The sequence below is a fragment of the Vipera berus genome (genome assembly GCF_964194415.1).
Source record: "Vipera berus genome assembly, chromosome: 2".
Taxonomy (NCBI): Eukaryota; Metazoa; Chordata; class Lepidosauria; order Squamata; family Viperidae; genus Vipera; species Vipera berus.
The window spans coordinates 170,346,128-170,372,613 of NC_138203.1; the positions used below are offsets into that span (position 1 = coordinate 170,346,128).

At 41.0% G+C, this 26,486-nt stretch overlaps 1 protein-coding gene across 1 annotated transcript; it reads right to left on the bottom strand.

The window, feature by feature from the left end:
* Positions 1-2,234: 2,234 nt before the first annotated feature.
* Positions 2,235-25,691, bottom strand: TRIM47 (tripartite motif containing 47). The gene is made up of 6 exons (XM_081319948.1): positions 24,401-25,691; positions 13,780-13,875; positions 11,746-11,976; positions 10,474-10,669; positions 7,346-7,420; positions 2,235-6,864 (listed from the first exon to the last, which is right to left on the bottom strand). The coding sequence occupies exons 1-6, from the start codon at positions 25,067-25,069 to the stop codon at positions 6,239-6,241; spliced, it is 1,893 nt and encodes a 630-aa protein (XP_081176074.1). The 5' UTR covers positions 25,070-25,691; the 3' UTR covers positions 2,235-6,238.
* Positions 25,692-26,486: the final 795 nt, after the last annotated feature.

Below are 26,486 nucleotides of genomic sequence, written 5' to 3' on the forward strand. Positions count from 1 at the left end.
TTGGAATAAAGTTTAAAGTTACAAAATGCTAGTCTCTTAAGGTTTTGCTAATTAGATATAAGTTTCAGATTCTGATAGTGCTAACTTCACATACTACTTATTTCTCTTCATTAAACCTATCCCTGGTGCATTTGGGGTCACTCTAGCCTATTTTGCTGAGTGGGTCCTTCTTGGACTTCTGCAGAAAAGTATTAATGGCAATTCTCATAAGAACTTGCAAAAATAAAAGTCAAGAACGTAGGGACATAATGGAGGTTGCCTGAAGGCAACTTGCTTCTAGACCAGTGTTTTTCAACCTTTTTTGGGCAAAGGCACACTTGTTTCATGAAAAAAATCACGAGGCACTCCACCATTAGAAAATGTTAAAAAATTTAACTCTGTGCCTATATTGACTATATATAAAGTAATTCTCTTGAATAGGAATCAAATAAACACAAAAAAAGTATTTTATAATTACTTTTCAATTTTTCCCAAGGCACACCAGGCAACATCTCGCGGCACACTAGTGTGCCGCGGAACAGTGGTTGAAAAACACTGTTCTAGACACATTTATAAAGATAGGTCGCCTTGCAACTCCTGTTCCTTCTGGAGAATATTGAGTACTAAACGTATTTCTGTTACACAGGCACAGTTGAAGGTTAAATGGCTTGCAATCTGATTCTCAGAGACTGCTGATTATGCTAGGACAGGGATAGGCAACCTCGGCTCTTATGACTCATGGACTTCAACTCCCAGAATTCCTGAGTCAGCATAGCTGACTCAGGAATTCTGGGAGTTGAAGTCCATGAGTCATAAAAGAGCCGAGGTTGCCTACCCCTGTGCTAGGACGTTTAGCTCTAGCCAGTAAGAGCTGCAAGAGAAATTTTCTGATGTCCTTTTGTCAGAGTCTCATTCAACAGTATCCGACATATAGAAAAGGGTTTATTCTTGTGTTGCTCCTAGGCAGTAAAATGCCTTTTTTCTTCCGTTATAAAAGCAGCTCAGATCATTTTAAGGCCCCTGGACCACATCCGCCCCTTTGGCTGCTCCTTTCCAGCCTGCATGAGGTCAGTCAAAAATTAGAGATCAAATATAAGTGCCACCATGCATACAACTGCATTTTATTTTGAAGGTGACTTTTTAACGTGTGTGCATGCATACCCACACATCTTCAGAGCCATATTAATTCAGCCATCCACAACAGTCTGTTTCTTACAATATCTCTTGGGAAAATTAATTGCCTACCCCTGCCCAAATGCATCTCTAACCAAACTCTTCTAATTAATGCTTTTTTTAATTTTAATGTATACCTTTTAATTTTTGTTTTGTATTTTTTTAATTGCCAGATGCTCTCAGGGCTCAAGTAAAAATGTGTATTTATTTCAGCTTTGCTCGTTCTATTTCATTTCAGAACCTATTCTGTGGTTTATATAATACTGTGTAGTTTGTCACTCATACATATTTGCTTAGTCACATGAATAATGATTTTCACTTTAACTCTTATACATATTTGTGTATACATATAAGTTTCAGATTCTGATAGTGCTAACTTCACATACTACTTATTTCTCTTCATTAAACCTATCCCTGGTGCATTTGGGGTCACTCTAGCCTATTTTGCTGAGTGGGTCCTTCTTGGACTTCTGCAGAAAAGTATTAATGGCAATTCTCATAAGAACTTGCAAAAATAAAAGTCAAGAACGTAGGGACATAATGGAGGTTGCCTGAAGGCAACTTGCTTCTAGACACATTTATAAAGATAGGTCGCCTTGCAACTCCTGTTCCTTCTGGAGAATATTGAGTGAGTACTAAACGTATTTCTGTTACACAGGCACAGTTGAAGGTTAAATGGCTTGCAATCTGATTCTCAGAGACTGCTGATTATGCTAGGACAGGGATAGGCAACCTCGGCTTAAAGGGGCCCTCCATCCATATGAACAATAATTTGGCATTGATGCCACATCCTTCTTTTTATACAACCAGGTTGACTTTCTTCTGACTTGTCTATAACGAGCAGGCAAGAGGCAAAAAGTCTGTTATCTTTCTGACACTTAACAGAAAGAATGTGGAGGCAGATAATTTTCCCATTGTCAGGAAGTTCCTATTATTCTTAGTGGGGCAGCTCACAGTGAAAACTAATTTGTGGTACCTTAAAGGCTTAACAATGATTATTGTATAAGCCTTCTAGTCTATTTTGAATTTCATTCAGTAATTCAAGGGAAGATTTACATACATAAAATCTATTTTATGTACATTTTATTGTTTATAAAATACAATAAAACCTCAATATTAAATATATTATTAAAATATATTTTAATATATTAAAATAAGTTTGCACTTTTTGCACTTTCCAAACCATTTCCAAATTATCACTCTTTACTAAATGGTTATACAATAATGCAACTTAATTTTCCTAGATACATTAAAAAATAGGTTTTCAGCTGAAAAGACAAGTGGGAAAATGATTGAATAGTGAAGGAAAAAACAAGCAAATTCAAGAACCAATAGTGATTATCGGTGAAAGTGATGATGACCAATGTACCTGGTTATATTATGCAAGTGTTAACCTAAATCAGCTTCTAATATCTGAAGGTAACTCATGGCATCTGCAAATTATACGTTTTGTTATTTGCCATTACTCCACTCCTATGGATCTCTCCAATTCTTAAAAAAATGCATTATATAATGGGAACATAACTTCTCTGCTGTTCTCATTGTGTATAAAACATACGTGCTTATATGAGAAGCTCAAGAGCATATACAGAGAATCCATTCGGCTTTACTCTTGTCATGATGCCAACAAGAATAATCAAATAATGTCCTCCTCTCCCATTTGCTGCTACAATGCTTTGGGGAGGGCATTAAGTTAACCATTAATTATTAGTGTGAATGGAAAGAGAACAACTTATGATTTTGAGTCTGCCCTTTTAGCTATCTGTGTGATTTTGAACCATCAGATGTCATTAACCAGATTTTGTTTTCTCAAACACCAGAATTAACTCGCTCAGTGTTTCATTTCATCCTCCTTCAACATTACAGTATGTGTTTTTTTCCAATAAAATGGATTAAATCTGAAGGCCACATAAAGGTAGCAGAAAGCACATGGAACTGTTAGACAAGCTTGACTTTTAGTCTTTGCCACACAGAACAGGCACATATACTGCCAAAACAAAATAAATAAAAAGATCTTTTTGTGGTTTTGTGAACTATTTTTAATTCCAGTTTATTGTGGTTTATGCCATAGATTTTTATAACAAAATTTCCTGGCTGGCCCAGCGGTGGATAAAACACATTTTTTCCAAAGCTTTCTTCCAAACTAAATGCTCTGAGAACCTTGTGTACAAATGAAACCTTATTAGATGTGGAAGAATAATTAGGCAAGACCAGAATGTAATAAATGAGAGCTAGAAATAATTTTTAACCAGATTCTAACAAGATTTATGCTGGATCGTTCTGAAAACTTAGAATACTTGCTGTATTTGATGGTGTAAGAATAATTATCATGTGATCATAAATGCTTTCATGCCTTAAATTTTTGTATTGTTAATCTTTAACCAGGAATATAAAGGAATTTCCAGTCTGTAGCCTCTCCCTGGTGTCTAGCTTCCATATTTCCTTTTCATAACATTTGAAGCTCCCTCTATATTATCAAACTTGGCAGCATGACTGATAAAATATGATGTAGTTTCCTGAGAAGCTGAAACAGATGACTCAAAAAAACCTCTACACTTTAAATCACCTTAATGCATTAAAAAAAATTCAATTCTCATCCTGAATGTTTTTGAAAAAAGAAAATCCTGTCCCAGTCATACATATGACACAACTCTACATTTTGGTAGTGTTTGAATCCAATTGAACAAACTACTTCTCCCAAAAAATTAAGTGTGGCATTGCTGCCTTCAACCAGTTGTTCAGTAAATCACAAACTATAGTCCCTCCCCCCCTTACAATAGCTGCATTATAAAAATGAAGGAACGTGTCTACCTTCCCTAGCTGGGATCATCTGCATGTAGATCCTCTCCTCACAGAACTGTGCCTTCTATCCTGTTAGGGACAATGAGATCTTCTCAACCATCCTGAGTACCCCTTTCTCAATCCTGCAGTGATGGTTCCATCTATTTTATTAACTAACCATCTTTAAATACTTTAGAAGCCCTAATTTCAAAGTAGAGTAAATTACATCTTACAAATTCCAACACCAGTGATGTATCTTTATTAATCCCTGTAACCTTCCTAACACTAATTAATTGGGTATAAATTTCAGATACTAAATTCCAGCATGTAATTCAATACGTACATCATATATGTATCATTTTTCCTTTACAGAAAGATGAAAACTTTCTTTGAAAAAAAAGAACACATGTGTATTTCAGGACTATGTTGCAGGGCTTTCAGTAGGACACACAAACTATAAGGCCTCACATTTTTTTTAATGAAAGGCAAGAATATTTCAGTAAGGACCAGCAGCAAAGAAAATGCTCTTATTAAATTAATTTCATAATTAATAAATCTACTATACTTCCATCTTAGATACAGAATATAATGGAATGTATTTTGTAAACAAAACACATTTGGGAGACAAATAATGTTCTGATTAATACTGCGAAACCCTCTTGTAACAATGTAATCCTGAGATCATGAAATTATTGAAGTGGACTAGCATTGGATTAATGCTTTGAAGAACAAAATTATGCTGTGACTGCAAAACAAAATCTGTCTCTAATTTTTCTCCCTGTTCAGTCATAATTTACATTATACTCACAGCCTATAATCTTCTAGAAAGAAAGGAATCCAATGGATGGTTTATTCAGACTCAACTGTCAATCTCATTCTAAACAAAACAATCTTTAAAAAGCCATAAAACTATTTTTAAAAAGCCTAAGCCTAAGGAAAAACTTGGGTCTCCCCATAGGTTAACTTGAAATATTTTTTAACAATAGCAGCTAGAATTTCCTCACCACACCTGTATTCTATCAGCATGACTAAATTATAAATTTATAAATGTTTACAGTGTCCTCTTAGTATATTTGGAAAGAATGGATTTTATACACTTGTATCCTTGTTATACATGAAAGTTCAATCCCCATTCTCCATCTTAACCAAGGGTCTATCTTCCATTGTACTTCCATGGATCTGTATTCAAAATACAGCTAAGAAAAGCAGAATATATCATAGAAGTAGGAACCCACAGTCTGATAAGCCTCAGTTCCCATCAGATTCAGCGAGCCAGTGACTCTAGAGAGCCACTGAATCTCCATTTTTATAATATTTCTGTGCTTGTAAGATGCTTGTAAAGAAAACTTGCAACCCAGTGTTTAAACGTTCTGCTCTCTTGTGCAAGTACTCATCTCTTGAGTACCTCATGTTCAGATTTGCAACTCGGTTTTTACTTTGTACACTTTTTAACCCAATATTAATAAACAGGCATATATAGCATTAAAGCACAGTATACACAGTTATTATCTAAACAAAAGTGACAGGAACATCCAAAACAAGGACATAACATTTGGAAGCTGCTCAGGCAAATGGCACCCTAATTCACTGAACTACAAAGAGGTGATGGTATATTACAATCAAACTTGCCTCAATTATTGTAGCCGATCTCAGTAAAAAAATTATCCTTCCTTTGGAGTTCATTTCTTGAACTGGTCTAACTACTGGGGCTGACACACAGCCACAGATGCTCCATTTAATTTCAAAGTTATATTTCTAATATTTAGACTAGAATTTAGATTTAAGCTAAGAGTCAACTAAAGCTCCCCGCAGCCCCGTACTATTTTTCTTGCTGTTATAATCCAAAACAAAGATATATTTGTTTATATATCTCATTTGCTATGATGTAACAGTTGACCACTGTTTTCTCCAGTTTTTTTTTCCAAATGCAGTGGAAGAGCAGTATTCACCTAGAGACACATTGTGAAGATGGGTTTCCATGATTTTGTTGATTATTTATCCATGTATTTCTTGTGAAACAGCAGTCTCTGGAGATACCACTGGTTCATATAGATGAAATGGAGATGCCTTTTGCTTTAGATCAAGCCCTTTGTAAATGATCCCTAATTATGTCCAACAGAAAAAAAATGTTTTGCTGGAAAGTGCTTTTTTAAGCTTTGATACTTATCAAATAAGTAAAAAAGTGCAGTAACAAGTATGATTAATTCGTCAACACTAACTCAGAAAGATGACACAGTGCTCCAGCAGACATGTCACAAACTTTCTACTTGTCAAATTCTTTATTCTTGGTCATGCACAGACCAAATTATCGCCGCTTAAGTACTGAAACACAGTCTTTCTTCAAAGGCCCGAGCTGCATGTGAGCATCTACGCTTTCGAGAAAAAAGGCTGGCTTGAGGTTGTGCGTGAACAGTGCTGGAAACTGGTGGTTGATCTTATTCTGGAAAGGGTCAAAATGTCCCTTTTTGAAACGAGCCACTTTGAACTGCTGGAGACAAGTCATCTTAGAATCTTTGACTCCATAGAACGTCAGCACTTTCTCTGAATACTCCAAGTACACCCCAATAGTATGAAAAAATGGCTGCTGTATAACACAGTCAAATCCGCCAAACCATGCGACATAATTCTGGCCGTTCCACTGCAGACAGCATGACTTCTCATTCCTGCCTAGGCGGCCCTGGTCATACGACTCCTGGGGATTGAAGTCTTCAGTGATTACTCCAATGCTCACCCAACCATCTATGATCTCCACTTCCCAGTAATAGTTGCCACGGTTTATCAGATTCTCGCCCAGGACTTGCTCACAGTTGATGAACCTGGTTGAAGTCTCAGGATAAGCAATGGGATTCAGCACACGCTTAGCCCCCTTTGTCCCAAAGAGTTGGATGAACTTGTCAGCAGTATCACTGTCCAAGTCAATGATGAATGCAGCTGTACAAAAGCAAATATATAAAGCTTGAAAATGATAAACAAGCAAGACACATGGCATAAGCATACGCCCCCCCCCAAAAAAGGCAGTGTTCTCATACTAAGCCATGGCTTGATTAATCTTGAATTACCAAAGGGATGTTTAGAAATCCATATTTAATATTTGAAGAGGATGTTGCATTTTCAGAGTGGCAGGAGCATTTATTTTAAAATGCTAGTTACTGTATTTAAAATATTCATATACTACTTCCCATTTAGACATCTCAAAGCGGTTTACACTAAAAATCAGCAAATAAAACAAAACTAGGTAACAATTAAAAACATACCGGTACCTTTAAACATATAAAAGCTATAATGCCAAAAAGTTAAATAAAGATATATCTCTGCAGACACCGCTGCTTAGAGTTTTGTATGATGTTTCAATCCATCAGCCAACAAAAAAGGCATGAAACCAAGAACAATACAGAAAATAGAATGTCCTTACATTTGAGAAAATAATCTCGTGATTCCAAACTGGCAGCATTGATCCTCCTTTCTGAAACCTGTGGTTCAATTGTCACTGTAAAAAGAATTTGTCATCAATATATACTGTCAACATTGCAGACAGAATTGAAAATATCATCACCATAAAGAAGCCTTTTGTCCCAAAGCAGTAACTACTTCCTGGTTTTAGAGGAAGGCAAATTGATATTCAGCCAGATGGCATACCTTATGCCTTACATTTTGTGATCTTCACAGAACATATATAGGCTTAAAAATCTCCTGCTACATAAAACACATAAATGAAGGCAAATATACATGTCCCAGGATAACGTTGCAGGATGTAATCTGGGTCAGTGAAATTCACTTTCTGGTGAGATAGAAGTTCCCTGCAGATGGGCTCCAGCATGAATCCGAAAGCTCGGAAGACTAAACCTCTGGTCCCGGTGACTGACCCAGATTGGATCCTGAAACATTTTTAAGCTGATAAAGCATCAGAGGAGAACAGTCATATAAGTTAACATGAGATCCCAATTCTAACACTGTATTGTGAACTCTGTATAACTCGCATACTACAGTCAGGGACACCAGCAGGAAACTCAAGTTAAGCTGGCAAGTTTTCCTTGATTCTATAAGCACTTGTCACTTTCTATATAAAATCCACAACTTTTTTGGACTGGGAATAAGCGTGGAGCCAATTTTCAAAGGACTCTGTGGGTCACTGCCAAGACTTTGGCAGGAAAATCTCCATATTCCATGTTCCATGTGATCTCTAGCAGCTAAAAGAATTGCGAACCTGGTTTGTTTTTTGAGAACTAACAAGTATAGAGGAGTATGGGGAGGTCTTGAATAAGATATGTGGCAAGTATTAGGTAAGCATGACCTTACCCTGGGAAAGACAAGAGAAAAATGCAACACGGTCCCACTTTGACTCTCTTTGGTATAAGGGAGAGGGGATGAGAAATGTCAGGTTTTCAAGTGTCTATTAATATAGCCTACAGTTTATCAATAGAGTGGAGATCTACTTATTTCTTGTGCTGCTATTTCCTGACTTGGCCTACATCCAAGGGCTGACACAGGCTCTGTGGAGTTTGCATGGAAACTGTTTTTACCATTTGCAGAAAAAAAACTGCCTCACCCTGCTTTTTGCTTATTTGGCCGAAGCAGATCTCTCAAAGAGAAGAGATCTCCATTTCCATTTTTGTTTTGCATGTGATCAAACAAATGTACAAAACATGATGTAAAGATATGGGTGGGGTGGGGAGAGGAATGCAAACATTTTATTTTCCTTCTTCATGGAATGTGGGTGATTACATGGTCATGTGATCAAAATTCAGATTCTTGGCAACTGGTTCATATTTATGACAGTTGCAGTGTTCTGGGGTCACATGATCCCCTCTTGAGACCTTCTGACAAGCAAAGTCAATCAGGAAGACAGATTTACTTAACAACCATGTTACTAACTTAAACCCTGCAGTGATTCACTTAACAACTGTGGCAAAAAAAATGTCATAAAAATGGGCAAACCTCACTTAACAAATGTTTTACTTATCAGCATAAATTTTATTGTGGCTGTAACTTGAGGACTATCTGCAGTTCTACCTAAAGGAAGGGGGAAATGTAATAATGCTGTCAAGATGGCGAGGTGACAATATATACCGTAAAAAGCTCTGGCAGTTCTTTTAGGTATTTCTATTTAATTCCCTACAGAAGATAAGCGTTTGTTAATTACGATTAAAATCCAAACTTCCCTGCCAGTGGCTGAAAGATGTGGAACAGCTCTAATTTAATAATGTTTTAAAGAGCTGTAGAAAGAAAACACAAAAACTGAGATTTCAAACTTAGAAATGAGACAGCAATCTTTATCTTCAACTGAACAAGCAACATGAGCTTTGAATCTGTCAGGATAAGAGTCTCAAAATAAAAAAAAAACCTAACAAATAAAAAAGCTTTCTCTATTCTGTTATTCAAGGACACCAGCTTTGGATATGGTTCCCAAACCACCAGTAACCACACCTAGTGATGTCTGTTTGTTGCCTGTTTATATATTTGCGTCATTTTTGAAACAGATGAGTGCTATTAAAAGCCTAAATAACTAAGGCCACTTAGATTCTTCCTATCTTGCAATTTTGTCAGTTGCACCTCTTCACAACACTTTTAAATGGTGCCTGTTCTTGCTTCTTTTCACTTTGAAATGTCAGCAATTCATTTTGATCTGCTAATCACAAATGCTAACTCAAAACTGTTTTTGTGCCCCTTCTATAGTGCCACAAGGGACTTAGAAAGATAAATTGCTCCCAATGGATTTGACTATCCTCCTCCATCTAAGTTCTAAAATAAAGACTTATCAAAACTCCACAGAATGGTTTACCATAAAAAGCAAAGCTTGCATACCTCTGTTGCACATGAAAAAGAATTAGTACTTTTGGAAAAAAATCAGAGTAATATGAAAGCTATAAATATGAAACTCTGAAAACTTGCATGAAAGGAAAGAAACAAAAACCTCACAGTGACAACAGTTTACAGACCTTCTAAGGCTTACATGTAGAGAACAACAAAACTGACATCTTAGGTCAAGTATTATTAATACTTTATCATAGTGTGCTGAATAAGCCATGAATTAAACAGGCAAACCCAATGAACTAAGCCAAATTGAACAAACCATACTGTGGCTTAGCACAGGGGTCTTCAACCTCTGGGCCTTGGCCTATTTGGAACTGGCCATGTGAGTGGCGGGCTGGCACACACATGCACAGCTCTGTGCATGAGCAGCAGGCCAGCACATGAAGACTGGCCTACCATTCATGAAACTCAAGCTACTCATGCATGTGCACCGGGCCACTGCTCACGCGACCCAATTCCCCTCCCACCCCCGCAGCCAGGCCGCCAAACCACAAAGGTTGGGGACCGCTGGCTTAGCATAATGGACAGACTCAGTGAATGGATGCCAGGCTCCACTGCTGACACAGAGCTCCTATTCCACAGCCACATAAAGATCTGGTACTTCAGTTGAAGGGCAACTCTTGAAGGATAAGAATTCTGTCTAGGTCTCAGCATAGAACACAAAGGGAGGGCTTCTTCCACTATAAGATAGGTGATTATAAATATTCAATAAACCAATAAATTACAAACCTTCTGGTATCCCATGAAGAAAAGGTCCATTCTCACTCTTCCCTGACAGTTGGTCCCATTGGTTCTTGCAAATATTTCCCAGCAGCTCCTTCACAGCAAACACGGCCTGACTGGATTTAATAAAACTGAGCTCTCTGGGGAAGTCTGTACATGCACGGTTTTTTTCCTCAGCTGCTATTTTTAATGCCTGGAATTCCTGGTCAAGAAAAACAAACAAGCAATTGTTTGACTACAAGGTCTATGCAGCAGATGCAGCTCTTCTCAAGTCACTAACACTCAATAAAGTGTGACAGGAGTTAGAGTGGAGGGAAGAAGAAGTATACACAGCTCTACTGGCTGTAACTACTGGCACAGATCTTGATGGGACAGATCATGTGATCTTGGATGAATAAAAAGCAGACAAGTGGTGGGACAATAAAGCAAACGCCAATGCAGGGGCACACTCATGCACTCATATGGAACCACCCGCTGGTAGATGCAAATTATTAAGCACACCGTATTTCCCCAAAAATATGACCTAATTTGATTTTGGGGTATGGGCCTAATGTAAGCCCTACCCCAAACAGAAGCTCTACTTAAGAGCCTGAGGAGCTGACTGCCTGCCCATTCCGTCATACTGCCCAGTTGCTAGACACAAGGTGGGGGGAGGCACACACCCCACCATCACTTACTGTGCGAAGGAACCCCGTAGCCAGGACTATGACGCCCGACACCTGTCGTGCCTCGCAATGGTGGCATTGACAGCCCCGTCCAGAAGCTGTGTGGCCGCTGCCCACATAGGGCAGCAGCCACAACACAGCTCCTGGACGGGGCTGTTTGTGCCACCACCGCGAGGCGTTGACAGGTATTGAGAAAAAAATAATATATCCCCCGAAATAAGACCTAATGCCTCTTTTGGAGGCAAAAAATATATAAGATTGGGTCTTATTTTTGGGAAAACATGGTAGCATCCTTTTTCACTAGCCCTTTATATTAAAGACAAATGCACACAGCTGTTGCTGCCCTATGACTATATTGATGGAGACACTTGGATGCTATTTCACACAATGATCTTTTTAGGTACCAACCAAACACATTTGTACTGTGCAGATAGATAGGGATATGGAGCTGGCTCTTGAGCAGGAGCTCCAAAGTTACTGCTGACCTTCTCCAGGGAGAGCTACTGGATCCTGGATGTTCATAGTCTTGCCCAGGTGGAGAAGAGATAATGAAGCCTATTCTGTCTCTCTGCTGGCAGCTGATTCACCTACAACAATAATTCTTGGAGCACACCTGCAGGAAAGTGATGGTGTCCATGCTGGAGACTTTCTCCAGGTTCCGCTTGTGTTCCATCAGCAGGGCACGTCGCTCTTCTTTATGCTGCAGTTCCTCCCTCGCTCTGCCCAGCATAGCTCTTTCATCTACCTCAATGAAACTAAGCACTTCCTTCTTAAATGTTGCCAGGACCTTGGTGGCCTCAGCAAAGAGACTGCTGACCTTTTCCTTCTCCTTCTGAGCAGTAGCCTTAAAAAATAAAGAGGGATTTATTCCAATAAAAATCTTTTGTCATATTATCATTGCCTAAAATGTAAATAAACCAAGCTCCTTTCCGAAATAAGAACAAATGGATTATCACGTCAACCCTACATTCAAGAAATAGCCTGAGAAAATACAATATGGAAACCATCACAAGAAAGAATCTTTTGTTTTTACTAACAACTATGGGGCGAGTAGGCAACCAACAAGTTTTACCCTTCTTCCCAAACTCTGCACTCAGGTTTGGTTATTACAAAGAATCAGGGGAGGTAACTCAGCCTTCCAGTAGCTGAAGGTTCCAGAAGGCCTTCCACAGGTACAGCAATGATCCAGGAGAAGCAGGGCTGGAGATTTGGTGACTGTTTTTTTAGAGCTTTCAAGCAAGTTAAAGACGGGAATGGGAACAGAAAGCTTCCTATCCTTATTCAGCTTTCCTAATCAGAGAAAAGTATGGCAAAATTGCCAATTTTTATACATGTGGTTCATTTGGGGAAGTTTATGTGGGTAGGAATGAGGGCACATTTCCTGAACAGGGAAAAAGGGAGAGGGGAGACAAACAGTTGAAATTCAGCTATTCTGCTGCCAAATGTAAGACAAATGATCTTCAGATGCCATTAGCAGCAGATGGAGTGATGGAGGGTTGTATGTAACCCATGAAGTCACCTTTGCTTTTCCAATCTCACCCACTAACTTGGTTCTTAAAAAGATACCTATTGGATGAAGGAGTTTTTTTCCCCTAAAACAGGGGGATTTCATGAGAACATGCTGGAAAAGAAAAACATAAGCTGCTTCTCTCCGAATTTTTGTAATAAAAGCTGCTCCTTAAAGTTTTCTAAAAATTCATTTAGGGCTGTATCTCTTGGCAAACTGAGTTCAGCTAAGGTCTTTGTGTGTTTCATTTCTTTCCTTGTCCTTCAGACTCACACGCTTCTTTTCCATCACTCATTTTAATCATTTTTCCTAATTCAATTTACTGTGCTGTTCTCTTTACAGGCTGATCATATTGCTGCAGAAAACTTAAAACTAGCATTAAAGTGGAATGTAAATGCTGAAAAAAGAAGAGAGGGATAAGAGAGTACTCCCCATGTCTTAATTATGACTAAGAAACTGGAAGAAATAAAAAAAAACCCAACTGTTCTAAAAATACTGCAAAAAGTAGCAATTTGGGAATGGAATGTTCTGGAATTATCAGGAACATTCAATTCCCAAATTGAGGGAATTTTCACAAAATTGTAGCGTTTTGCAATTTCTAAGGCACAGTATCCAAACCTTACTACATTTCATAAAATAAGGAAGCTTTTTCCCTGTCATGAAAGTTATCCATGAACTTTATCTTTGCCCTACAGTACTACTACTTTTCTATGGATATGGGGTCCCAACTCCAGGGATCAAACATTAAACACTGTCACTATCTGTTATTCAGGGAAAGAAACCTCATGTGATTCTGTTGCATTTGTAATTTAGTTCTCAGGAAAACATTTGCATAAGAAATGGTGGAGCAGTACAATTTATTAATATGCAAATTAGTTAATACAGAAAATTATAGAAGAGACATATAATCCCCAAGCGGATACTTCTTGAAGACAACATCCCTCAGATTTTCCAGATATGTTGGGACTTTGGTCTCTAGCATCCTGATAGTTGCCCCCTTCCTGAGGGGAAGGATGGCCTATTTTTGTTACCTCTTCACAACAGACAATAAAGGGAAGAAAGCCTGCGGAAGGGAAAGGTTTCAGAGGAAGGTTCAACATTTTGCTTTTTACTGGGGATAAAATAAATATGGTGAAATACTTTGATGAGGTCCACCATCCTCTTCATCTGTGCTATTGCGGCTCCCAGTTCATCCAGCTGATTTTCAATATTGTTCAGGATTTTTGGCCTCTGAGCCTTTCAGGCAGGAAAAAAAGGAAAGTCAGAATCTCAACTTTATAGAAATTTACATTTCACAATTATTTATCCACAATTTGTATAGAAATTGACATTTATAGTTCAATCATCACAACTACACACATATATTTTATAACTGTCCTGTTTTTCTAAAGATTAAAATAAATCCATTTACCTGGAGGTGCAAAATGCAGTCAGAGATCAGATGTAGGATTGCATTTTCCATTGTGTCTCATCCTTTTCTCTTTCTAAAGCCCTTATTATTGCTTATATACACAACCAAGTGCTCTAAAGCTCTCTTTCTCAATCTTAATTTGTTTTTAATACAAACATAAAACAAACCCTCTGCCTGGTAAGCAACTCAAAATACATGGAGTCGATTTAGAGTTGGAATCGTGATCGTCATGAATTACTTGGGCAAAAAGCATCGCTCTACAAGGCCTGTAAAGGTAAAGGTAAAGGTCCCCCCGCATATGTGTGCTAGTCGCTTCCAACTCTAGGGGCCAGTGCTCATCTCCCTTTCAAAGCTGAAGAGCCAGCACTTGTCCGAGGACGTCTCCATGGTCATGTGGCCGGCATGACTAGACACCAAAGGCGCACGGAACGCTGTTACTTTCCCACCGTAGTGGTCCCTATTTTTCTACTTGCATTTTTATGTGCTTTCGAACTGCTAGGTTGGCAGAAGCTGGGACGAGTGACAGGCGCTCACTCTGCTACATGGCACTCGGGATTCGACCCGGCAAACTGCCAATCTACTGATCGACAAGCTCAGCGTCCTAACCCACTGAGCCACCACGTCCCTTACAAGGCCTGTAAACCAGGCTACATTTCCTCTTTCTTTATCACTCAGTATTTGTTATATTCTGATTGGAATTGAAAGGAACAAGTGCTGCATTTAGACCTCTTCTACTCCATGAGACCATGTGCTAGACCGAGATAAACACCAGACCTGGACAGAGATAAAGACCAGATGGAGTGGGCTGCCCTGAAAAGAACAATTATTGCATTATCAAGAAAGAACCAGGTCAGAATGAATCAACACCCTTTTTCTTATTTAAAAACAAGGAAATCAGAGTGTTAGGAAGAGAGCTTATCTGCTGATGCCATAATAACCCACTGATCTCTTAAAACAAAGCCAGGAGAGGAAAAGAAAGAGATTAAATGGTAAAGCACCCCAGGCTGCCCTTTTCTTAAACAGATTCTGAAAACACAACTGTTTCCCAGATCGGTGACCAATGTGCTCCTTAGTGATATATGCTAACTACAATGCCTAGAAAATATTTTGCTGCTATCATTAAAACAGTGCAGGGGAAAAGGTCATGTTTGCTTGATACTGGTCTTGCATGAAGATAAAACTTCCTGGGGATCAAATTCAATTATGCATTTCTTGGAAATAACAAGGACTGTATCTTGCCACTGGATTTTCTGTTCAGTCCTGGGATTTCCTGGTGATTTCCCATCCAAATCCTAAATCTGTCCCTTGTTTTACTTTTCAACATCAGCCAGGATTAGCAGGTGCTGCCACCTGTAGTGGGTAGCCAAACAGGTAGCAATTCTCTTAGGGAGAATTCTCTGTTTTATATGTATCTTATACTCACTCATAAACTACCAAATTCTATTTCAGATTTATGTTTAAACTAAGACAACTTATTTAAGCCTTTCCAAATGCAGTCATCTCTGATTTTGAGCCACAAGCCATCTATTTTTGCCAAACAGGAAGACCTTTGCTTCCTCTGTTCCACCAGGAGCGATAACATTTTATTCCCGCAAGAAAACAATTAATAGATATGTTCCTTTTCATTCATCAGCTTCAGAATGCTTTGGTTTCAGAGCTGGAGGCAATTTATGGCTCACTGGCTTAGGAAAAAGAATTGGTGTCTAGGATACAAAAGACTGTTTTATTTTAACTAAGAAATGGTCCACCTATTCCAGTAATGCCTACCATGATTAAAAATGGCTTTTCATAACCTCATGCCAAAGACTTTCCATGCATTGCAACTCATGTTTCTATAATTAGAGCTACTGGATAATGAACCCAAGAACGTCTACATGTCAAAGATATACAATACCACTGAACTATTAGCTTGCTCAGGGTAGGCCTCCGTTAGTGGCTGGAAGAATCCAGCCTCTTTTGGAAAATTTATCTGAACGGAATCAGGGATGCAGAAAATATAAGTAGGCAATTTATCATACAAATATGAGAATCAAAAACAAAGAAAAAATCTCTTCTGAGAAGGCAGCATAGCAAGAGATTATACAGTGTCTGAGAGTTAACCAAATATAAATTCTGAATTACTGTTCCTCCTTGTTCAAGGACAATCAACTATTCAGTTTCTAGATACCATTAGAGTAATAATCTAGTCATGTTTGTCTCAGTGGTAGCCAAGCAGTAGCAGAAGTACTAACCACATCACACCTGAATTCTCTCCCTTTGCCTGCCTTCTTGCAAGTTTCTTTTATCTGAAGTGGAAATGAAGTATAAAATCAAGATTTTAAACAGAGTTTAAAATTCTCAATCTTCCCAAAAAAACTAGAAAAAACCCTGGGCCCTGGAAAATCCTAGTTATCTAGTAGTACATATCATAGCTGTATAATTTGTGTCATGGCATTACTCACTGGGGTCCTTTTTCACCAATACTATGATAACCACAGGCATTTGCTACAGCCTTCAGCAATCTCTTCAGCTATAAGCTTATTATAAAAAAAGCGCTGATGATTGATTTTCCAAGTATATCAATAGCACTTGGACTTATATATATATTGCTTTACAGTGCTTTACAGCCCTCTCTAAGTGGTTTACAGAGTCAGCATATTGCCCCCAACAATCTGGGTTCTCAATCTAGTATCATACCCTTCCTATCATGTCCTTACATTTTTGGAGCACAATTCCCAACGTTTGAGCTAGTCTGCCGGATGAGCAAATTCATCTGGGCATCCAATAAAGTAGAAGGCAATGATATATATTAGGAGCGATGAAACAAATGTTCTTCTCTCTATATCTATGACTGCCTGTTTCTATTATAAAGGTTATAGTGATTTCCGTCTCTGTGCAGAAATACTTTCACCTTCCAAGGATGCTGGAAGGTGTCAGTGTGTATAATATAACCCCTTGAAATTATATTAATCACTTTTACAATCCCGCCTTTTGTACAAAAGCTCAGTGTAATATATATAAGATCATGGCATCCGGCCCTCTCAATTCCTGGCAAATAGATGGGGAAGAAATGGAGGTAGTGACAGATTTTATTTTCCTGGGCTCCAAGATCACTGCAGATGGGGACTGTAGCCAAGAAATTAAAAGACGCTTGCTCCTGGGGAGGAAACCTATGGAAAATCTAGACAGCATACTAAAAAGCAGACACATCACCCTGCCAATAAAAGTGCGTATAGTCAAGGCTATGGTCTTCCCAGTTGCAATGTATGGCTGTGAAAGTTGGACCATAAGAAAGGCTGAGCGCCAAAGAATTGAGGCCTTCAAACTATGGTGCTGGAGAAGATTCCCGCGAGTCCCTTGGACTGCAAGAGGTTCAAACCGGTCTGTCCTAGAGATCAACCCTGACTGCTCTTTAGAAGGCCAGACCCTGAAGTTGAAACTCAAATACTTTGGCCACCTAATGAGAAGGAATGACTCACTGGAGAAGAGCCTAATGCTGGGAAAAGTTGAGGGCAAGAGAAGAAGGGGACAACAGAGAATGAGGTGGCTGGATGGAGTCACTGAAGCAGTAGGCGTGAGCTTAAATGGACTCCAGAAGGTGGTAGAGGACAGGAAGGCCTGGAGGAACATTGTCCATGAGGTTGTGATGGGTCGGACACGACTTCGCAACTAACAACAACAACAAATACACTAGTGGAGGTATCCTTCTCCTCCATTAGGAGGTAGGTTGGGCCGAGAGCATGACTAACCCCAAATCACCCAGTTTCTGTGGCTGATGATGAACTGGGTCTCTCCACTCCTAATCCAATACTTAACCACTACCCTATACTGGTACCTAGGTGTGGCCAATTGAGAAATTCACCAACACTTGATTCCCTGATTCCCTCTTAGTGCATTCTTTGTTTTAATGACTTGTGAAATTACTCCCTAAAAACCTTTCCAAGTTTAGCAATCCTTCCAAAGTAGTCCAGCACACCCACAGAATGTTTGGAAATGGGATTTCCCGAGTAACACTTTAGAATGATTTAAACTAAAACCGACAGGAGTTTAGTCAGAGCCATCTGGGACAGGGAGTGTCTGAAAAAAATAACGCCAGTAGTGCAATCTGAAAGACAAACGGACCAAGGACTGGAACCTGGGAGAAAAGCCAACGGAAATAAAGGACCTGGATTGAAACACTGTGGGAAAGAGCTACAAGGGAAGGAATAAACTCCTACTGCCATCACACTGAAGTAAAGCTATCAGACTAGGCTGGACCCAATTAGCATCAGATGGAATTAATCACAAGCTGTGGCTTCCCTGCTCCTTGTTTTCTTCGCTTTCTTTCCAAATCCAAGCAACATAGATTACTTTTATGTGTATGGTTTGGCAAGCCAGGCACAAATCACCAGAAATTCAAATAAACATCAGTCTTTGCACTAGAAAGACCTTTCTGATAGTTTGAAATACTAATTTCTGGCTTCTCTTAATCCCCAAACAATTCTTTCTACGGAGGACTGCTGAAAGCTAAGTACCCTAATCAACCTCTTTTTCCTTCCTGAGGAAAATCACCTTTTGTATTCTTTTCCTGATTGTTCTCCACCAAATCCACCCCAAAACTAGGATGTGACCTCAAAAAGGCGCTCAGGACTGATCTCTTTATCATTTCATGGCTGGGTATTCACAGGATGCTAAACAAACTTGATTGTGGGTGGCTTAACTAGCATAACGCAGACTATCATCTAAACTTGCATCTAATGATTTATTCTTGGAAATAACCAAAAGCCATAGATTACCGCTTAAGGCAGGGGTGTCAAACTCAATTTCATTGAGGGCCGCATCAGCATTGCAGTTGCCCTCAGGGGGCCGGGTGGGTATGGCCAGGGTGGGCGTGGCTGTTCTGTACCAGCCTGCTACCGGCCTTGCAGAAAGGCAACCCCTGTACAAACGGCAGAGGCTGGAGAGCGTCTGAGGCTGGAAAACGTCTGCCAAGATTTATTACACAAACAAGCAACAAAAACATGAAACAAGATACCGGAACTTTGATCCTCAAACGGAGCGGTTGCTTTCAGCAACCAGCCCTTCCCCAAACACTCCCTTTATTAGAGTTCAGGGCGTGGCCTCCCTGTGCCTCCTTCCGAGGAGTCCCACAGCCTTTCTCTGCTTGCTCCTGCTTGACTGCCTCCTGCGTCGGGCGTCCTTGAACAGGGCCAGCTGTGGGTCATCATCATCCGCACTGTCGGGCTCGCGCAGCTGAGAAGAGGGGCCTGGCTGGGGGCTCTGCGAAGCCTCCAAGCCATCATCAGCAAGTTCGTCTTCAACACCCTCCTCCTCCCCCTCGTCTGAGTCATCCGAGTCATCCGACCCGGCTGCCGGACCCACAGGCTGACCCTGAATCACAACAGTGGCCTGGGTGGGCGTGGCTAGAGTGCTATGGCCTACTGAGTGGGTGTGGCCAGCTCTACATTGTTTGCATCAAGGGTGCCTATGGGGGCCTGGGCAGGAGTGGGACAGATCTGAGGGTCTCTGGCAAAAGGAGGGTCTCTGGGCCAGGGCCAAGGCAGTGGGGGCCATTCCCTCACTGTTTCCAGGATGGCTTCGCGGGCCACATGAAACCACTTCGCGGGCCAGATCTGGCCCCCGGGCCTTGTGTTTGACATGTCTGGCTTAAGGTGATCAATATGATATTTAAAACTACAGTTCTTATGGTACTATAGTCCTGACAGTTCTTTTCCCTGATTAACTTGGTAGTCGTTACCTCCTGGGAAGTCCTTCCTTTTCCAAATTGTTCCTGTCCCTTGTATGGCTTCATCCAGTTATATACATTCCAAACTTTTTAGACAATATTCTAACACTTTTTAGATTTTGAAGCTCTTCCCCACCCTCTCTCTAGAAGCCATTTTCACACCTTTATCACCTAATCAAGTTCTTTCTGCATTAGGGTGATATTCTTTTGCAACATCCCCTACTTTCTAATAAAACAGACATGTGATTCAAGATTAGTCTGTGTGAAATAGATATTATTTCCCTAGTTTAATGCAAATATCCACCAAGCAAATATCCACCAAGCCGTTTCTCTAAATTGAAATTCAACAGGTTGATCTGTACAGAGTTGCTTGCACAGCTGGGGAAAAGTTTAATGGAATTAGCAGCATAATAAAAAAATACTACAATGGTTGTGACTGACATCAGATGGCTAGTTCGTATGTTTAATATTTCTTTTCTATGTCAAGTCAGTTTTGGAATTTTTATTCATATTTTTTCAATGTATATAAATGGATGCGTATCTTTACAAATCCATTCACAGCCCGGTCTTAGAATCCTATTTATTCCCTTACAGGTTAGTAAATTCAGCACTATTTTAAATGGAAAATAATACTGCAAAATTTCACTTCAGAGGAAAATTGACTACACCCAATTTCCCCCCCCCCAATTTGTTCCAGTCATTGTGACTTTTGTATTTACTTGTCTGGCTGCAGTTCAAGAACTCAGAGGCTTTTCCCTCCCAAGCATGGTTTTCCCATTCATCATTAACTACCTTGCACAGGGCCAAACCCAAGGCTCTGTGACTGCAAATATTTCCATATAAGTTAGTGTGCAGTTGCTTTTGCCCTATACAAAAATTATTCCTGCCACTGAATAATCTAATAAAAATCCCCAAAGACTGCAGTCTTAAAACATGTGATCACAGGTATCTAAGTCCCCTTGGGTGCTTGCTAGGTATTAAAAAAAACTCATTTTAATTTAAAAATGGGAAGCCCACATGCTGCAAAGCAAAAGTCTCCAGCAGCATACTGATTCCCAAGAATGCTTTCAGGCCCTTCAAAGGCACCATAAACTTTGAAAGCCATGTAGGGTTGGAATGGACCTGGGCATTCTTGAGTCTAAACTGCAGCTTGGAAGCAAGAACCCTCAGACCATCCCAATCAAACAGATGCCCAACCTTTGCCTGAAAAACTCCATGGTGGATCCCCATCCCTTGACTTCAGGAAGCACGCTTTTATATTGATTAATCACTCTTCAAGTTAGGAAAACCCTTATGTTGAGTTTGGATCTTTATTTGTAAACAGTTGTTTGGACATTAGTTCTGCCCTATCATTGGACTCTATGGAGAACACAGCTACCCCCTATTCCTTGTGACAGCCTTTTTTGCATTAGAAGACTGCTGTCATTTCTTCCATTGGCCTTCTCTTTTTTAGGCTATACATACCTTGTTCTTTTCTTAGAAAATAAAATACTGTAGCTCAATGCCCAGGGTCTAGGGTCTTGGTTTTTTTGGTAATATGCCAAGGAACAAATCTAAGGTAAGCAAGAATAATTTGCAGTATATATAGTAACTATTCATGATTCTAATAGGAATTATTTTGTGAATTAGCTCCCCTTACCCTGCTTGGGCATTTTTACAGGGATAGCCATGACATTCTCAAAATTCCAAGTAGGCCCAGTAGCTCACAAAACTGTTTTTCTTTGCAAATCCCTAGCTGCACTCCACCTCTTTCATAATTAGCTTTGGCCATTCTACTAGCAACTGTTTAGGTCACCTGCGCTCCGTTGTCATACACAGGTAATCTACAACAACTTTAACACCATGCTGTACTTCCCATGCACAGGTGAGCAAGAGGGTCGCAATGGGTCGCGATGGGTCGGACACGACTTCGCAACTTAACAACAATTGATATAGTTGCCCACCCAGCAAATGAATCTCTAAGCAGCTAACAAACGCAAAGTTATAAAAGAACATCCAATTCAAATAGAAAATGGCAACAAAAGAAGCCTAATCAAGAAACATATCATGGGCTCAATTAATATCCTGACCCCCTAAGCCAATAAAAAGACTTTCCAAAAGGCCATGCAGGGCCAGGGCTTTGTACCTCTATGCCTTAATCTTGCTTTGTAACACTTATTCCATCCATCCTTGGGCACTCTGTGTTCATCATGCAAGTCCACAGAGCTGCTTTATACAAAGATCAACTTCTTAGCTCTCCAAGGCCTCTAGAAGTCAATCTTCCCCAGCTAGGCTAATCAACTTTCTTTTTACAGATAATGTCAGGCTTGAAGCCTGCTGCCTTCTTTAGTTTACACTTTGCCTTAAAAGTGTAACCACTTTCATTTATTTTAAGTTATTAAAAATATATTGAAATAATTTACAAACCCTGCCCCAGAAAAGCATAAATAGCAATAAGCAAAACAGAAAATTGAAAAATTATAAACTGACTGACCCATATTCAATCTTGCAATTATAAAACATTTAGACAAGCCATCTGAATATCAACTATTAACCAATATACTGTACAGAAGTGAGCAATCAGTGACAGGAGTGGTATGGGACCCAGTGTGGTGGGAAGCAGGCTCAAGGCCTGCAGGGAGCTGGAGGATAGGGGCAGGATTGGGGTGTATATCAAACCTGATTTGACTCCATAGTTGCCTGTACCTGCTTTTGCCAGCAGCTTTGCCAAACAGAGAAGGGAATACCTAAGAGTAGAGGGAAGCTATGGAATGCAAGTGAACCGTCTGTTGCCGAAGATGTTATCTAATGAGGCCAAGTGATGAAGCATGTTTTGACCGAAACAGACAGCTTTCCCCAAAGCAAAAAAACTGAACTCAATTGGTGAACTATGAACTGTGGGTGGCCCGGAGGGAAAAAGGGAGTTACCTATGTGGGTTTTCATGGGAAAAATCCCAGAACTGACTTTGCTTCTGCAGTACCTAGATGGATTTTTCAATAAAGCTACATTCTTGGTTAATCTAATGAGCTGGGAGTTTTTTAATGAATGTGCTAAATAGGATGGGGGGGAGAAGGGAAAGATGGATGAAGGGGCAATGCAGTATCTCTGTAGTTGGACATAAGAGAGAATCCGCCCAAATTTTGTTCAAGGAACCGTGGGGATTCTGCAATGACTTTAATTTCAAAACCAGATTATAGGTAGCTTTTCGGGGGTGTGCTGTAACTTCAAATGGTCATTAAGTGATTGGTCATAAATCAAGGATTACTCATTTGACCATTTCAAATTAAAATAAAAACAAAAAATCTGCTCTAATTTGAGATAGTTCCTTCATGATGCCAAATGTTCCTTGTACCCCTTTCAACATGCCAGATATGTAATTCCCCAGAACTTTTACCCCTAAACCTTACTTCTCTCTTAAGTTATGTATATAATGACTATCAAGAATCACGTGATAGTCACTCCAAAAATTGCTTTGCAATGAGTGGAATTATGGTTCTCATGAAGCTCATTCATTCCCATTTACAGTTGTCTTAGACCAGCAAAAGGGATGCCGTATGTCGTAGATTTTTGGTGAGCCCCAAAAATATAAAATGTCCTTTGATTTCTCCCTTCCCCTTTCTCTTTTACTCTGTTCAACTTGTGGTTCCTTGGTAACAGTCAATTTTGTAAACCAGATTTCCCTAATTTGGAGCCCTGCATTCAAGTGGGAATTGCTATTCCCAGGATTTCCATTCTGGTGGGTTTGGACCAAGCACACTTGGAAATCAGGTTGAAGAGAATCTTTACCTTAATTAAATCAGCTGCCTACATTAAGCAGGATCCTGCACCCAATATTAGTCTCAGTATCTAAATCTAACTCTATCCCATTATCTATTGGATAAAAGATTCTGTCTGGTCAGCCTTATATAATGAAAAATAAAGGGACGGGGTCAATTTCATCCAGGACTAACCGACCTGTTTGGGTTCCAAGACTGAGCAGAATGCTTTCCCATTTTTTTATCCAACAGAAAAGCTCCCAAGCAGCCAGGAACCCCATCCCTCTCTTTTTCACACACTTAACCACAAACATCTCCCAACCATCTCTCCTAGAACAACTACAGTCTTCCTCAAAATCCCTAAACTTTGGTAGGTAAAACATTAATCGTTAAACGTTTCTTCGCTTAAAAATTAAGCAGCAGAAATGTGCTTCTGACCATCTGCAAACTACCTTTCGTTCCTCTTTGGCTGAACGAGCATCAGGTGGACTTTGAGGCAGGTTTTTGCAGTCCCCTTCCACTGCGGATTCTCGCCTTCCCCAACTCCTGCTTTCCAATCTGTATTTTTTTTCCTATCCCCACTCCTTTCCTCTAAATCAAGTGTCTTCAAACTTGGCCCTTTTATGACTTGTGGACTTCAACTCCCAGAATTCCCCAGCAGGCGTGCCTGGCTGAGGAATTCTGGGAGTTGAAGTCCACAAGTCATAAAAGGGCCAAGTTTGAAGACCCCTGCTCTAAATCCTAACACGTTCAACACGCCGCTAGCGTGTTTATTCTGAGGCTGGAAATTGCGAGCGAAAGCTTAGAGGCTTTGTTCCACCGGCCCCGTCCAGGTTGCGCCCTTCGTCGCTCCTCTGGACTCAAGAGTGCACAAAGGAGCCCCTTTGTACCTCGACGACAGCCCTACCCACCTCCACGTGTTCCTGCTCCACCTCCACGGCCACCACCTCGTGGCTCCGATGCTCCTGGGTCCTGCAGAGCTGGCAGATGCAGCTGTGGTCGGTCCGGCAAAAGCTCTCCAAGGGTTTGAGGTGCAACTTACAGAGGCTCTCCTCGATGTGCCGCAACGGCGGAACCAGCCGGTGGCTTTGGAAAGCCGGGCTTTTCAGATGAGGCTGCAAGTGGGGGGTGCAGAAGGACGCCAAGCACACCAAACACGACTTCGCCGCTTCAGCCCTCTCGCCATCGGTGCAGAAGTCGCAAAGCACCTCCTCGATCTGGGCATCGCCGTTGCCCGGAGCGCACGGCTCCGCCGTTTCCTCGGGTGCCATAGCCAGGCCAGGACTGCTCGGCGAGGGCTGTCGGAGCTGCAACAATTCCGCCAGGGTGTGGTTCTTACGGAGCGGGAGGTCGGCTGGGAAAGATTCCTGGCAGAGGGGGCAGCGGGAGGCACTTGGTCCTCCGGCTCCTGGGACGGCCCCGGGGTGATGCCTGTGAGCCCCGATGCACTCCAAGCAGAAGTTGTGGCCGCAAGGAGTGGTGACCGGGTCCTTCAGAGCGTCTAGGCAAATGGGGCAACCGAAAGGACCTTCCTGGAAGAAGTTGGGAGAGAAGCTAATGGGGCCAGAGCCCGCGTCCATGCTGCTGAAGTCAGCTAGCAGACGAAGAGCGCGACGCTGGCTTGGCCCCTTTCCCCCGAGGCAGGGCAGGGCTGGGGGCTGGAAGCGCCAACTCCGCCCATCGGGAGCTCGGGGCGACGACGGGCAGCCGCGGCCAGCCCCCAAAGGCCGGCGAGGGGGCCCGCTTCCGTGCGCGGAGTTTCTCTATAAAGGGGCGACTTGAGACCAGAGGCAGCAGCGCCGGCTTTTATCCGCCCGCCTCGGTTAGAAGAAAAAATAAAAGCGCCGCTCCTCGAGGCGCGCGCCAAATGAACCCGCGACGAGCTTTTTTTTTTCTTTTCCCCGCCCTTCGTACTCTATAGTTAAAAATGTGGGAGTAATTGTGAAACAATCCCAGGGGGGGGGTTTCGGAACTTGGGAAGCCGACCGTTCCCGCCTCCGCGCCGCCGTCGAATTTTCCAAACGGGACGCCATCGCGTCATTTTACTCCGCTCGAGTCCCGTCCATTGCAGCAGCTGATAGCCGGGTGATATAACACTTAGCGGGGGGTATTAGGAGTAATGAATTGCTGACAGGTTCCTCCCCTTCCGCCCCCGGTTTTCCTGCAGTTAAATTTCTGTTTTAACGTGTGTGTTTTTTTAAACACGAAACCTGGCTATTTTGGACCATATTTATACAACTGACATGTTCAGCCGTCGCAGGGGTCTTCAAACTTGGCCCTTTTATGACTTGTGGACTTCAACTCCCAGAATTCCTCAGCCAGCTTTGCTGGCTGAGGAATTCTGGGAGTTGAAGTCCACAAGTCATGAAAGGGCCAAGTTTGAAGACCCCCTGAGCCATCCAATTGCTGCGCAAATTAGGTGTTCTTAATTTCTTCAAAGCGCCCATGAATTGATTTTATTCCCTAGGAAAGAAGATGCACAGGTGAAAGCTTGAAAAGGCAGTTTCTGTCATCTGGCCAGCAGTCACCTAGTGCTGGTTTCTCAAAACAAAGCTGAAATGCATTATTCTTTCCCTTCTGTTTTTAATCAATCTGTGACCACTATTATTAAACTGAGGGCAGGAATAAATATTTGGAGCCACTCCTCAGTAGTAAGTCTTTTACAAGCTGGTAACATTGGATTTTGCGTAATTGGATGGGTTTGTAATAGTGGAGATACCTGTTTACATTTAAAACCCACACTGCCAAGACTAAGCATATGTCATCAAGAGCTCTGTAGCAAAATGGCTGTTGGTGGAAGATCCTTCAGTTCCAATGGTGCTGTTCCTTTTCCATGCTAATGAATGGACAGATGGCTTCATTATTAGGGTATTTGAGAGGTAGCAACTTGCAGGAGGCATGACTTAAAGACTACTAGGTAGAGGAAGAATACATAGCATGATTTCTGGAATTCTTCCTAACTCTCTACTAATGGCCTCTTCTTGAATTGCATGGAGA